The sequence below is a fragment of the Bufo bufo genome, chromosome 1, assembly GCF_905171765.1.
Source record: "Bufo bufo chromosome 1, aBufBuf1.1, whole genome shotgun sequence".
NCBI lineage: Eukaryota > Metazoa > Chordata > Amphibia > Anura > Bufonidae > Bufo > Bufo bufo.
The window spans coordinates 430,473,259-430,487,784 of NC_053389.1; the positions used below are offsets into that span (position 1 = coordinate 430,473,259).

The 14,526-nt window shown below is 43.9% G+C and overlaps 1 protein-coding gene across 2 annotated transcripts in view; it reads left to right on the forward strand.

The window, feature by feature from the left end:
- The window catches only part of UIMC1 (ubiquitin interaction motif containing 1), a 177,273-nt gene that overhangs the window by 113,143 nt on the left and 49,604 nt on the right, over nucleotides 1–14,526 (forward strand). The window contains exons 9-10 of one of the 2 annotated variants that reach the window (XM_040406660.1): nucleotides 4,406–4,556; nucleotides 5,593–5,671. In XM_040406660.1, the coding sequence (XP_040262594.1) occupies nucleotides 4,406–4,556; nucleotides 5,593–5,671 (230 nt within the window). Of the gene's footprint in view, nucleotides 1–4,405; nucleotides 4,557–5,592; nucleotides 5,680–14,526 lie in introns of both variants that reach the window. The other variant, XM_040406668.1, reaches the window with a different exon arrangement.

Consider the following 14,526-nt stretch of genomic DNA (forward strand, 5'->3'; position numbering starts at 1 on the left):
CCGCTCCTACTATGGCAACCAGGACTTTAATAGCGTCCTGGCTGCCATAGTAACACTGAAAGCATTTTGAAGACGGATCCGTCTTCAAATGCTTTCAGTACACTTGCGTTTTTCCGGATCCGGCGTGTAATTCCGGCAAGTGGAGTACACGCCGGATCCGGACAACGCAAGTGTGAAAGAGGCCCTAGTTGTGAACACACAGTGGGATGTACCCAATATATCACTGGTCCGTAGTATGAAAGACCCAGTGAATATCCGGGTTTGCCATCCCTATGTATTCCAAAAAGAGAGGACAAAACAGGACAGAGCGCCTGTATAGGTTCATAACATATGGGACCCCATGAGTGTGGTAGTGGTGTGAATCTGATGGGAGCCCAAAATTTAGGGCATGTGGACGCTGTGAATATGATAGTGGTATAAGTATGGTGGGGGAGTCATCCCATTTAAAAATTGAGGGCCCAGTTGATATCGGATTCTCTTTGTCTTGTATATCTTTGTCTCATGTGATTCTTATGGTATTGGTCATTGTCTTTATCTATGGTTGGTATAGTTTCCAAATTCTTGTTAGTGGAGTAGTAGGCCTTTGTGTTTGCGTCATTCTCCAGACGCGCGAACCACGCCCCCCGGCGTCCTAGGCAACACGAGGCACGCCGCCGACTCCTGTGAACTGGACTAAATCGAGACAGCCTCCCAGGAACAGCCGACCACTACCAGAGGACCCAACACAACAGCGCCGGGAAGGGTAAGTGACCTCTGTAGCCAGAGACAGTGCGGGACGCCGCACTCGGGCACATAGCATCCCTTTCCCCCACAGCTCGGCATAAGGAATACAGCATTATTAGTTACATATTGTCACAAGCTCTGAACTGTAACTGTATACACTGCTCAAAAAAATAAAGGGAACACAAAAATAACACATCCTAGATCTGAATTAATTAAATATTCTTCTGAAATACTTTGTTCTTTACATAGTTGAATGTGCTGACAACAAAATCACACAAAAATTTAAAAATGGAAATCTAATTTTTCAACCCATGGAGGTCTGGATTTGGAGTCACACTCAAAATTAAAGTGGAAAACCACACTACAGGCTGATCCAACTTTGATGTAATGTCCTTAAAACAAGTCAAAATGAGGCTCAGTAGTGTGTGTGGCCTCCACGTGCCTGTATGACCTCCCTACAACGCCTGTGCATGCTCCTGATGAGGTGGTGGACGGTCTCCTGAGGTATCTCCTCCCAGACCTGGACTAAAGCATCTGCCAACTCGTGGACAGTCTGTGGTGCAACGTGACGTTGGTGGATAGAGCGAGACATGATGTCCCAGATGTGCTCAATTGGATTCAGGTCTGGGGAACGGGCGGGCCAGTCCATAGCATCAATGCCTTCGTCTTGCAGAAACTGCTGACACACTCCAGCCACATGAGGTCTAGCATTGTCTTGCATTAGGAGGAACCCAGGGTCAACCGCACCAGCATATGGTCTCACAAGGGGTCTGAGGATCTCATCTCGGTACCTAATGGCAGTCAGGCTACCTCTGGCGAGCACATGGAGGGCTGTGTGGCCCTCCAAAGAAATGCCACCCCACACCATTACTGACCCAATGCCAAACCGGTCATGCTGGAGGATGTTGCAGGCAGCAGAACGTTCTCCACGGCATCTCAAGACTCTGTCACGTCTGTCACATGTGCTCAGTGTGAACCTGCTTTCATCTGTGAAGAGCACAGGGCGCCAGTGGCGAATTTGCCAATCTTGGTGTTCTCTGGCAAATGCCAAACGTCCTGCACGGTGTTGGGCTGTAAGCACAACCCCCACCTATGGACGTCGGGTCCTCATATCACCCTCATGGAGTCTGTTTCTGACCGTTTGAGCAGACACATGCACATTTGTGGCGTGCTGGAGGTCATTTTGCAGGGCTCTGGCAGTGCTCCTCCTGTTCCTCCTTGCACAAAGGCGGAGGTAGCGGTCCTGCTGCTGAGTTGTTGCCCTCCTACGGCCTCATCCACGTCTCCTGATGTACTGGCCTGTCTCCTGGTAGCGCCTCCATGCTCTGGACACTACGCTGACAGACACAGCAAACCTTCTTGCCACAGCTCGCATTGATGTGCCATCCTGGATAAGCTGCACTACCTGAGCCACTTGTGTGGGTTGTAGACTCCGTCTCATGCTACCACTAGAGTGAAAGCACCGGCAGCATTCAAAAGTGACCAAAACATCAGCCAGGAAGCATAGGAACTGAGAAGTGGTCTGTGATCACCACCTGCAGAACCACTCCTTTATTGGGGTGTCTTGCTAATTGCCTATAATTTTCACCTGTTGTCTATCCCATTTGCACAACAACATGTGAAATTGATTGTCACTCAGTGTTGCTTCCTAAGTGGACAGTTTGATTTCACAGAAGTGTGATTGACTTGGAGTTACATTGTGTTGTTTAAGTGTTCCCTTTATTTTTTTGAGCAGTGTATATATATATATATATATATATATATATATATATACACACCTGCTGTTCTATGAAAGACATATTGAAAAGGCGCATTATCTATCCTCTGCTCAGCGGCGATTATTATTTGAAAATTACCTTGTAAAAGGATACATAAGTATATAAAGGGGCATCATTTGATAATAATCCTCTGTCCAGCGATTATTGCCTTATGAAGAACTATCCTACACATGGAGTTATAATTATATAAGGCGCACTATTTACCCTCGATTTTATCCTCAGACCAGTGGCCACTATTATATGAAAGACTGTTGTATGAAAGACTCTATGAACAAAGAATCATCATTTTTATCAGGGCATTTTTTTCAGGGCATCCATTACCCTCTACCAGGTGGCAACTACCTAGTAGTGATTTACTTATTCATCATCACTATTTTTACATTTTTTACATATTTAACTACTTTTTATTAAAAAGGACTTATATCTAATTCTATTTCTACAATTCTACAATTTTATTAATTGCACCTTGCATATTTTATTATACTATATATACTCAACAATATCTATTAATAAGACCTCATAATCACCTAAAATAGAAATAAATTAATATATTGACCCAAATTAGGGTGTGCCTGCTTATCCTTTTCCTTTCTCCAATTTTATGCTTCTGACTGGGTGAGTCAGGTCTAGCAGTATCGCACCTCTACCATTTGCCTAAGTAGTGGAGCCGTCTATTCCACCTTTTCCTCTTTGAATCCCAAGAATATTGCTGAACTGAAACAGTTCTGTAAAGAGGAATGGTCAAGAATTACTCCTGACCGTTGTGCACGTCTGATCTGCAACTACAGGAAATGTTTGGTTGAAGTTATTGCTGCCAAAGGAGGTTCAACCAGTTATTAAATCCAAGGGTTCACATACTTTTTCCACCTGCACTGTGAATGTTTACATGGTGTGTTCAATAAAAACATGGTAACATTTAATTCTTTGTGTGTTATTAGTTTAAGCAGACTGTGATTGTCTATTGTTGTGACTAAGGGCCCTTTCACACTTGCGTTGTCCGGATCCGGCGTGTACTCCATTTGCCGGAATTACACGCCGGATCCGGAAAAACGCAAGTGAACTGAAAGCATTTGAAGACGGATCCGTCTTCAAAATGCGTTCAGTGTTACTATGGCAGCCAGGACGCTATTAAAGTCCTTGCTGCCATAGTAGTAGTGGGGAGCGGGGGAGCAGGATACTTAAAGTCCGTGCGGCTCCCGGGGCGCTCCAGAATGACGTCAGAGCGCCCCATGCGCATGGATGACGTGTCCATGTGATCACGTCATCCATGCGCGTGGGGCGCCCTGACGTCACTCTGGAGCGCCCGGGGAGCCGCACGGACGGTAAGTATACTGCTCCCCCGCTCCCCACTACACTTTACCATGGCTGCCAGGACTTTAGCGTCTTGGAAGCCATGGTAACCATTCAGAAAAAGCTAAACGTCGGATTTGGCAATGCGCCGAAACGACGTTTAGCTTAAGGTCGGATCCGGATTAATGCCTTTCAATGGGCATTAATTCCGGATCCGGCCTTGCGGCAAGTCTTCAGGATTTTTGGCCGGAGCAAAAAGCGCAGCATGCTGCGGTATTTTCTCCGGCCAAAAAACGTTCCGGTCCGGAACTGAAGACATCCTCATGCATCCTGAACGGATTTCTCTCCATTCAGAATGCATTAGGATAAAACTGATCAGGATTCTTCCGGCACAGAGCCCCGACGACGGAACTCTATGCCGGAAGAAAAGAACGCAAGTGTGAAAGAGCCCTTAGATGAAGATCAGATGACATTTTATGACCAATTTGTGCAGAAATCCATATCATTCCAAAGGGTTCACATACTTTTTCTTGCAACTGTATCTGAAAACTATTACAAGTAGGAATACAAACATTTCACCTGTGTTTCCCTGTCTTTTTTATTATCACTTGTAGGTCAGTAATTCTTCTGATGAAGACTTAGTTTGTCTGAATAAAGTATACAAAAATGTGGCGTGTCCAATGTGTGGGTGTAACTTCTCTCGGACCCAAATCGAAAGGCATGCAGCATACTGCGATGGGACAAAGAGACAGCAAGAAATGGCCGGTTAGTATGGGCAAAAATGTAAAGAGTAACTAAACTTTTAAGTAACTTTATTTGGAAATGTCCTAAAAAGATTTTTTTGTAATCTATTTTATTAATGTATTTTGATTTTTTAATAGAGAAATAGGCATCTGAAGTTGTCTTCTCCTAAGCTCTGTAAAATCACTACATTTGTACTCCGCTGACATGTCAGCTCTTTACGGCTTCCACTGTGTATGTAATGGGGCGGCAGCGAGTACTGTGTATGGATTGCTGCTCCTGCTGATCTTCGCTAAATCCTGGCGCAGCACTTACCGATGTGCTGTGCCTTGATTTAGCGTAGCGGGATGGGCCTGTCTGATCCCGCTCCGCACACTGGAAAGCTTTGAATAGCAGCACGTTGTTACCGGTGAGCTTTCAGCAGAGCAAAGTAAGAGCCTGCTCTGCTCAGCTGAAAGCTTTCTTGTAACAATATGTTGCTGTTCAGAGCGTTAAGTGAGCGGAGCGGGCTCAGACAGGGGACCTTCCCGCTAAGCTAAATCCTGACATAGCGCATCAGTAAGTGCTGTGCCAGGATTTAGCTAAAGTCAGGGGGCACAGGGAGGAGCAGCAATCTGTGCACAGCACTTGCTTTGGCCCCGTTTCACAATACAGCGGATTCTGCCCACACGTACACCGCTGAAATGTCAGCGATGTACAAATATAGTGATTTTACAGCACTTGTAAAGACAACTTTTTATGGATACTTCTGTATTAAAAAACAAAAAAACATTAATAAAGTATATAACAAAAATTATTTTGTGGATATTTCCAGCATTTTAAAATAAAGTTTATTAAAAGTTTAGCTATTTTTTTTATATAATGTCAAACGAAGTGTAAATTATTTTAGCAATTTTTATGATGTTACTTTGTCTCTGTACATTTGCTAGGTCTTTGGCAGTATTCTAAATCTATATATTTAGTAAACGTATAGCTGTTGATATGGTAACAGCATCCACACAGTATATTTGTTTGTCAGTTATGTAATATCTATGTATAATTTATTTTTATTTTTTTTAAGTTTTGAGACCAAGAAGTAAACTGAGGAGAAGCCATGATAGTTCAGCAGCTGTTAGCATTACATCTTCAGACTCTGGCAAGTAAGTAGGTATGCTCATTTCTCTTACCTTTATCTAGATGAATAGTATGTGGTATACAGTAAAAAGAAAACTTATATAATACTTCATTAAAATTATATTTTTCTTCCATGGTAAGTTGAAGGGTCTCTTAACCCTTAAAGGGGTTGTGCCATGATTGTTGTCAAAAATGAAAATCAGACATCATACATTACATGACAGTCTCTTTCTAACAGAGCTAGAACCAGTCCTGTATCTCACATGGATCCAGAGATTCATTGCTCCAATTGTTTTATTAGATTCTCTAATACTAACTGGCAGCTTTGGGGATATGCCCTTTCTCATGGGGCTTGTCCTTTCTGCTGCAGCTCTTTCCTTGTAACTCTATTTAAAGTCATTTAGCTCTCGATCGCTCTTGGCGCTGCGGCGGGAAATCGAATACAGGATAATTGAAGAAAATCCCAGCAATCGCCTGAATCGTCAATGTAGGCTTTTATTTCATGCTGCGATTATGTACAGAATGCTTGTAACTGACACAGATTTTAACAGAAGATATGGCTGGTGGCACTTGAATTTTTAAACTTAGTGCATGCGACCACCTCAGTGAGGTGGACAAGAAATAATGAAAAGAACAAACAAAGAGCAGGTGGCGCTATACAGATACATTTTATTGAATAGTTCAGTTGCTATGCCAAATTTCTTTATACATGCAATTACAGAAGTATTCAGATCCAGGTGCTGGGTTGAAAAATGTTTAATATATTTTGTGGGACAACCCCTTTAACTTTGCAATTGTACAATGTGAATATAATGGTGGTAAAATTCTGCCATTGTTTTGGTTGCTGTTAAATGCTACAAATGAAGTTATATGCAATATCTAAAATTTTCCTGTGTGATAAACTTCATATAAATCTAAATTTAATATGAACATTAAAAAATCTTGGATTAAGCAAAACGATGAATTAAAGTGGTTGTCTGACTTGTCTTGAAACCTCCCCGGAACCCCTAAATCTGATAAAATAATAACAGATTTCATGTACACATTTGAAGGCAATTTTTGTTTATGATTGCATTTTACTCATTTTTGGCTAAAAATCATATTCATATAATATTAAATGGCATTTCTTAAAAATATTGAGCCATTTTATCACAAAGGGTTAACAGTTTTTTTCTAGCTGTGTGCATCCTACTTTCACTTTGTGTTTGTCATCTATTAACCCTTATCACCACTAAGATGTTCTAAACACTTATGTAAGGCTAGTTTCACACTTGCGGCAGGACGGATCCGACATGCTGTTTAGCATGTCGGATCCGTCCTGTGGCTGTTCGCCGTGCCCCCGCTCCGTCCCCATTGACTATAATGGGGATGGGGGCGGAGTTACGGCGCAGCACGGCGGTGCACGGAGAAAGCCGCCGGACTAAAAAACCTGACATGCAGTAATTTTAGTCCGGCGGCCTTAAGCCGTGCTGCGCCGGAGCTCCGCCCCCATCCCCATTATAGTCAATGGGGACGGAGCGGCGGCCCGGGGGCACGGCGAAACAGCCGCAGGACGGATCCGACATGGTGAACAGCCTGTCGGATCCGTCCTGCCGCAAGTGTGAAAATACCCTTAGCCACATTTCTTATTAGTAAGATAGGAACTGAGCTATAATAAGTGTTTATAATCTCAAAGAGCAGAGATAAGGAGCCTGTTAGCTCCCCAGATGACAGAAAAGACAAAAAATCCACAGGCAGCTAGTAGAGCATGTCAGCTCTATACAGAAAAAAGGATTCCATATTTTTAATAAAGACCATTTGAAAAAATAATTTTTAGCTCAATATAAGTACAATGCAATAATAAAAGATTGCCCGCAAAGGTGTACATATCCTTTAACCTCTTGAGGACACAGGGCGTACCTGTACGCCCTGTGTATTTTCGATCACCGCCGCGCTGCGGGCGGTGATCGGAACCCGGTGCCTGCTCAAATCATTGAGCAGGCACCTGGGGCAAATGCACTGGGGGGTCCTGTGCCCCCCCCATGTATGCGATCGCAGAAAACCGCAGGTCAATTCAGACCTGCGGTTTTCTGCGTTTCCGGGTTATTCGGGTCTCTGAGGACCCAATAACCCGGAACAGGATGGTGATGGTGGTGTGATTTTACCCCACCAATCACCATCCTGCGATCCTGAGTGGTGATGGTGACATCACCTCTCAGGATCGCCTCTGATTGGTTGGTGGGCAGGACGGCAGCAGATTCAAAAGTTGCAAGCGCTCCTCTCCTCCTCCTTTTGTGTTCCGGAGCCGGAGGAGAGAGGAGCTGCCTGCACGTCGTCCGTCTGTGCCAGCATCACCCGATCTGTGCCCCCCAGGACCCGATCTGTGCCCCCCAGGACCCGATCTGTGCCCCAGCACCCCCCATCTATACAGCAGGTACATAGGGAAAGTTTTTTTTTTTATTAGTTTTTTTTTGTGTACGCTGACTGTGGCCGGCACTCTTAGCGTCCGGCCACTGTTAGCGCATCGCACACCCCACCACTGATCAACTTCGGACGGTTGATCAGCGGTTTTGAATTTTTTTTTCCACATTTTTTGCCCTTTTTTTTAGTTATTATTATTATTTTTTTTTCTGTTAGTTTTAGGGTGAGTTCGTGAACACCCGTGCCCCCACACACACGCACACCAAATAAAGATTTACACACACACACATACACACGCAGACACACACTCCCTTATGGCCCGCTGGACGTTCTCGGCCGGGGAGGCATACGCCCAGCTTGCCTCCGACTCCGAGAGTCCCTGTGAGGACGAGGATGACCCCACTTTCCTGTTGTCATCCGCGTCCTCCTCATCATCTAGCAATGATGATGAGCCCCCAAGGTGGCGGAGACGCCGCCAGACGGAGCAAGGGGACCACCATGCTAGGGACCCTGTGGCCCAGCCTAGTACGAGCAACTCTGGGGCTCGTACTAGTTTTCCGGCCCACCAGTTAAATCCACCGGAGCACCCTGCCGGTGAACCTGTCTAGTGTAGCCCAGAGCGATACGAGCCCGTGATTCCTGATTTTGTAGGCCAATCAGGAATCCAGATTTCCACAGTGGGCTACACTGAATATGACTTTTTTTGTCATTTTTTCAGTGACCCACTGGTAAATCTGATGGTGGAGCAGACTAACCTGTATGCCCAACAGTTCGTTGCTCAACACCCGTGCTCCTTTTTGGCCAGGCCCGGTGGCTGGACGCCGGTCAGTGCAGCCGAAATTAGGACATTTTGGGGCCTCGTGCTGCATATGGGCCTGGTCAAGAAACCTAGTGTCAGGCATTACTGGAGTGGGGACGTCCTCTACCAGGCCCCACTTTACAGTACGGCCATGACACGCTCCCGGTTTGAGGCCACCCGGAAATGTCTGCATTATTCCGATAATGCAGCATGTCCCCCCCTAGGTGATCCTGCCTATGACCGTCTGTATAAGATACGGCCGCTCATCGATCATTTTGGGGACAAATTTGTACAGGCCTATGTACCTGGAAGGGAGGTCGTGGTTGATGAGTCTCTCATTGCGTTCAAGGGGAGACTCATTTTCCGCCAGTATGTGCCCTCCAAGCGGGTGAGGTATGGCGTGAAGCTATACAAACTTTGTGAGAGTACCTCAGGGTACACTTACAAGTTTCGTATATACGAGGGGCGAGATTCCCGTATTCAACCCCCAGAATGTCCCCCCACTCTGGGTGTTATCGGGAAACTTGTGTGGGACCTTATGTACCCACTGCTAGATAAGGGTTACCACCTTTTACGTGGATAACTTTTATACTAGTATCCCCTTGTTCCAGTCCCTTGCCGCCATATCCACGTCCGCTTGTGGGACCGTGCGGAAAAATCAACGCGGCCTCCCTGCCCACCCCCTCCAGGTACCTATCCCCAGGGGTGCGACCCGTGCCATTACCACTGGAAACCTGTTGCTGGTCAGATATAAGGACAAGAGGGATGTCCTTGTACTGTCCACAATTCATGGTAACGGCATCATCCCTGTCCCTGTGCGAGGTACCGCGGCAACGGTCCTCAAGCCCGATTGTATCGTCGACTACAATCGGTATATGGGAGGAGTTGATCTCTCTGATCAAGTCCTCAAGCCATATAACGCCATGCGCAAAACCCGGGCATGGTACAAAAAAGTTGCTGTCTACTTGGTACAGGTTGCCTTGTACAACGCTTTTGTACTATCCCGAAGCGCTGGCAGCACAGGGACATTCCTCCAATTCTATGAGGCAGTCCTCAAGGCCCTGATCTTTTCGGACCGGGAAAGAGCAGGCCGGAGTACCTCGGGAACTGGAGGCGCCCGGATCGTCCCTGGCCAACACTTTCCAGGTGTGGTCCCCCATACTGGAAAGAAGGGACGAACCCAAAAAAAGTGCAGAGTGTGTCGCAGGAGGGGGATATGGAAGGACACCACTACTCAGTGTGACACGTGCCCCGATCATCCGGGCCTCTACATTGACGGTTGCTTCAGGGAGTACCACACTTCCATGGAGTACTGACATCGGATAAAAAAAACTGGTTCTCAGACTTGAGACACTCAAAAAAGCTAAAATAATTTACAATAATACAATAATATACAAATTAGGTATCGCTGCGTCCGTAAGAATCTCCTCTATAAAAATACCCCATGACCTAACCCCCCAGGTTAACACGGTCCAAAAAAAAAAAAAAGGTGCAAAAAAAGAACTTTTTGGGTCACCTTACCCAACAAAAATTTTAATAGCAAGCGTTCAAAAAGCCCTCTAGCCCCCAAAATAGTGCCGATAAAACAGTCCTCTCATCCCGCAAAAATTGAGCCCCTACATAAGATAATCGGCTAAAAAACAAAAAAAAAATTACTCTTAGACTTTAGAGATACAAAAACATTTTTTTTTTTACAATAATTGTAAAAAAAAGTAGACTTATTAGGTATCGCCACATCCGTAAGAATCTCCTCTATAAAAATACCCCATGACCTAACCCCCCAGATTAACACGAAAAAAAAAAAAAAAAAACTGCCAAAACAGCTATTTTTGGCACTTTTCCATTTCAATCCGTTTTTTCCGGTAACAAAGCAAGGGTTAACAACCAAACAAAACTTAATATTTATTACCCTGATATTGCAGTTTACAGAAACGCCACATTTGTGGTCGTAAACTGCTGTATCCGTAAAAGGGAGGCCGCAAAAGGAGAGGACCAACATGGTTTCTGGAAGGCCGATTTCTATAGCCTTTTTTTATTGACACCATGTCCCTTTTGAAGCCCCCCTGATGCCCCCCTAGAGTAAAAACTCCACAAAAGTGATCCATCTAAGAAACTACACCCCTCAAAGCATTCGAAACTGATTTTACAAACTTTATTAACCCTTTAGGTGTTCCTCAACAGTTAATGGCAAATGGAGATGAAATTTCAGAATTTTAATTTTTGGTAACCTTGCCTCACAAAAATGTAATATAGAGCAACCAAAAATCATATTTACCCTAAAAATAATCCAAAACAAAACCGCGACCTTATCCTGTAGTTTCCAAAATGGGGTCACTTTTAGGAAGTTTCTACTCCAGGGGTGCATCAGGGGGGTTGAAACAGGACACGGTGTAAATAAACCGGGTCATAAAAATCAGCCGTCCAAAAACCAAACGGCGCACCTGTAAACGGCAGAGTCAGGGCAATAAAGATACAGTCTTGTTTGGCTGTTAACCCTTGCTTTGTTAGTGGAAAAAATGGGTTAAAATGGAAAATTAGGCAAAGAAAATGAAATTTTCAAATTTCATCCCCATTTGCCAATAACTCTTGTGCAACACCTGAAGGGTTAACGACGTTTGTAAAATCTGTTTTGAATACCTTGAGGGGTGTCGTTTCTTAGATGGGGTCATTTTTGGGTAGTTTCTATTATATAAGCCTCACAAAGTGACTTAGACCTCAACTGGTCCCTAAAAATTGTGTTTTTGAAAATTTCTGAAAAATTTCAAGATTTGCTTCCAAACTTCTAAGCCTTGTAACATCCCCAAAATATAAAATATCATTCCCAAAATGATGCAAACATGAAGTAGACATATGGGGAATGTAAAGTAATAACTATGTTTGGAGGTATTACTATGTATTATAGAAGTAGAGAAATTGAAACTTGGAAATTAGCAATTTTACAATATGTGACGAAAAAACAATCTCAGAACGGCCTGGATAAGTCAAAGCGTTTTAAAGTTATCAGCACTTAAAGTGACACTGGTCAGATTTGCAAAAAATGGCCTGGTCCTTAAAGGGCTACTGTCACCCCACTTAACTGTTTTTTTTTTTTTGTGTACTTATAATCCCTATCCTGCGATATTGCTATACCTTATGTTATTATTAATTTTCGTTCAGTAGATTTTGCAAAAAACTTACTTTTATGATATGCTAATTACCTTTCTACCAGCAAGTAGGGCGTCTACTTGCTGCTAGCAGCCGCAGAAAACCGCACCCTCCTTCGGTTGATTGACAGGGCCAGCCGCGATCTCCTCCTTCGGCCAGCCCTGTCAGCATTTCAAAAATCGCGCGCCTGTGTTGATTCGGCGCAGGCGCTCTGAGATAAGGAGGCTCGGCTCCTCAGCACTCCCTCAGTGCGCCTGCGCCGATGACGTCACCGAAAGAGAAGACGTCATTGGCGCAGGCGCACTGAGGGAGTGCTGAGGAGGCGAGCCTCCTTATCTCAGAGCGCCTGCGCCGAATCAACACAGGCGCGCGATTTTTGAAATGCTGACAGGGCTGGCCGAAGGAGGAGATCGCGGCTGGCCCTGTCAATCAACAGAAGGAGGGGGCGGTAATTAGCATATCATAAAAGTACGTTTTTTGCAAAATCTACTGAACAAAAATTATTAATAACATAAGGTATAGCAATATCGCAGGATAGGGATTATAAGTACACAAAAAAAAAAAAAAAACTGTTTAGTGGGGTGACAGAAGCCCTTTAAGGTGAAATAAGGCTGTGTCCTTAAGGAGTTAATCTCCCACCAGGCTGCAGCTTGTGACCACTTCTGCATATGTTCACATTGCCATTGCCTGTAAACACAAACCAGGGAGACGCTGAAAATAACGGGTTAAATTTATCATATTTACATGCTCTGGTTTTTTTCTGACAACCTCTTTAAGGTAATCTAAAGTGGAGTGTTTATGTGCCTTCAGATTGCCCTTGGTAAGCACTTATTAGGTGACTCAGATATCATGAAAAGCACTCATTTTGGGAAACATATTTTTCCAATACTAACCGTGTAGGAAAGGAGCAGACTGTTTCAGAGGCAGTTGTGGGCAGCTGTTATCATGAACATTTCTCCTCAACCATTGGTAACGGGATGTCTTACCTTGTATGGCTGACTTTACATTTGGGATGTGTTTAAAGAAAGCTAATCACTATAAAATAGCAACCAAGATTCATGCAAAGAAAAATGTAGCTGTGGAAAGGATTACTGAAGCCCACATTGACCACACATGGTGATTATTGTGCATGGACTTGTTCTTTGGACTAGACTCTGCTTTATGGTTTTGCTGCAGTGCATTAAAGGGAATGTGTCGCCTATAAAAAAAAAATCTGCCAGTTAAAGCCAGATAGTGACACATTCCTTTTTTTTCTGATTTACTCTATTGCCTGAACATGATTATGGTGGCAGCCATATTGCCTAATCTGTTGTTAACAACATTTAGGCTAGGGCTACACATGGCTGCGGCAGTCGCAAGAAATCCAGCTGTGTTAGATTTCTTGCGACTGCCGCGACGATACCATTCATTTCTATGAAATCACCGCTGCTCAGCGATCCTGGCCGTAACGGGTGTCACGCGACCAGTGTTGCCATGTAGCCCTAGCCTTAGAGATGGGCCTTACAGCAGCCCCCATGGGCCATAGATATGATAGACAGGAACTGATCTGATTGACTTCTATGGGAAAGTTTTTAGACATGCTGTGTCCTGTGCAGAGGTCATTGTACAAAAGTAAATGATAAACTTTGACGGTCACCTTGGACCCCGTGTTATCTAAATATAGGTGATATGTCATTCTAATCCTGCCTGTAATGATAGTGAGATGACTGCTGAAAAATGATCTGTAAAGACCAAGAAGTATCGCCTGTTATTAGGCTCATTGGCTTGAAAATGGTGGATGTTAGGATTGTTTTTTTTTTTTTTTTTAATATAGTGACATGGAAAATTAAAGTGTCATTAAAAATATGTTTAGGCACTTAAACATTTGTCCGAGCTCTGCTTGGGCATATAGAAAAGGACTTAACAGTTTAGCCAGGGGGTTGGGAGTATGGCTTTAGCTGCTCATTTGTCGGGAATGGTATCACCTAGAGATAAAACCAGAATTACATTGGGAGTAGTAGTAAAAAGTAGTAGAAAAGTAATAGATAAGCTTTGACTGTCGCCGTGGATCTTGTGTTATCTATATATAGGTGATATGTACCGTAATTCTAATCCTGTCTGTAATAATAGTGAGATGAGTGCCAAAAAGTTATCTGTGAAGACCAAGAAGTAGCGCCTATTATTAGACTCAGTGGCCAGTGTGAAAACTGCAGGATATTTTAAATATATTTAAATATAGTGACATGAAAAATTAAAAGGTCATAAAAAAATCTTAAAAAATATGTTTAAGCACTTAACAGTTTGTCCGAGCTTTTCTTGGGCATAGAGAAAAGGACTTAACAGTTCAGCAAGGGGCGTTGGGAAGATATGACTGTTATATATCGAGTTGTGAGTGAAATCTGCTTTTACTTTCACTTTCAGCTACATTCTGCCAACCCGATTTCTAACAGCTATATCTTCCGATGTAGGGGAAATCGTGCTGTGATTCTGGTCTCGTTTGAAAACTTGAAATGCCAGCTTTCAAGTAAGACTCATACCTCTAGCTGCTGCCAATCCTGA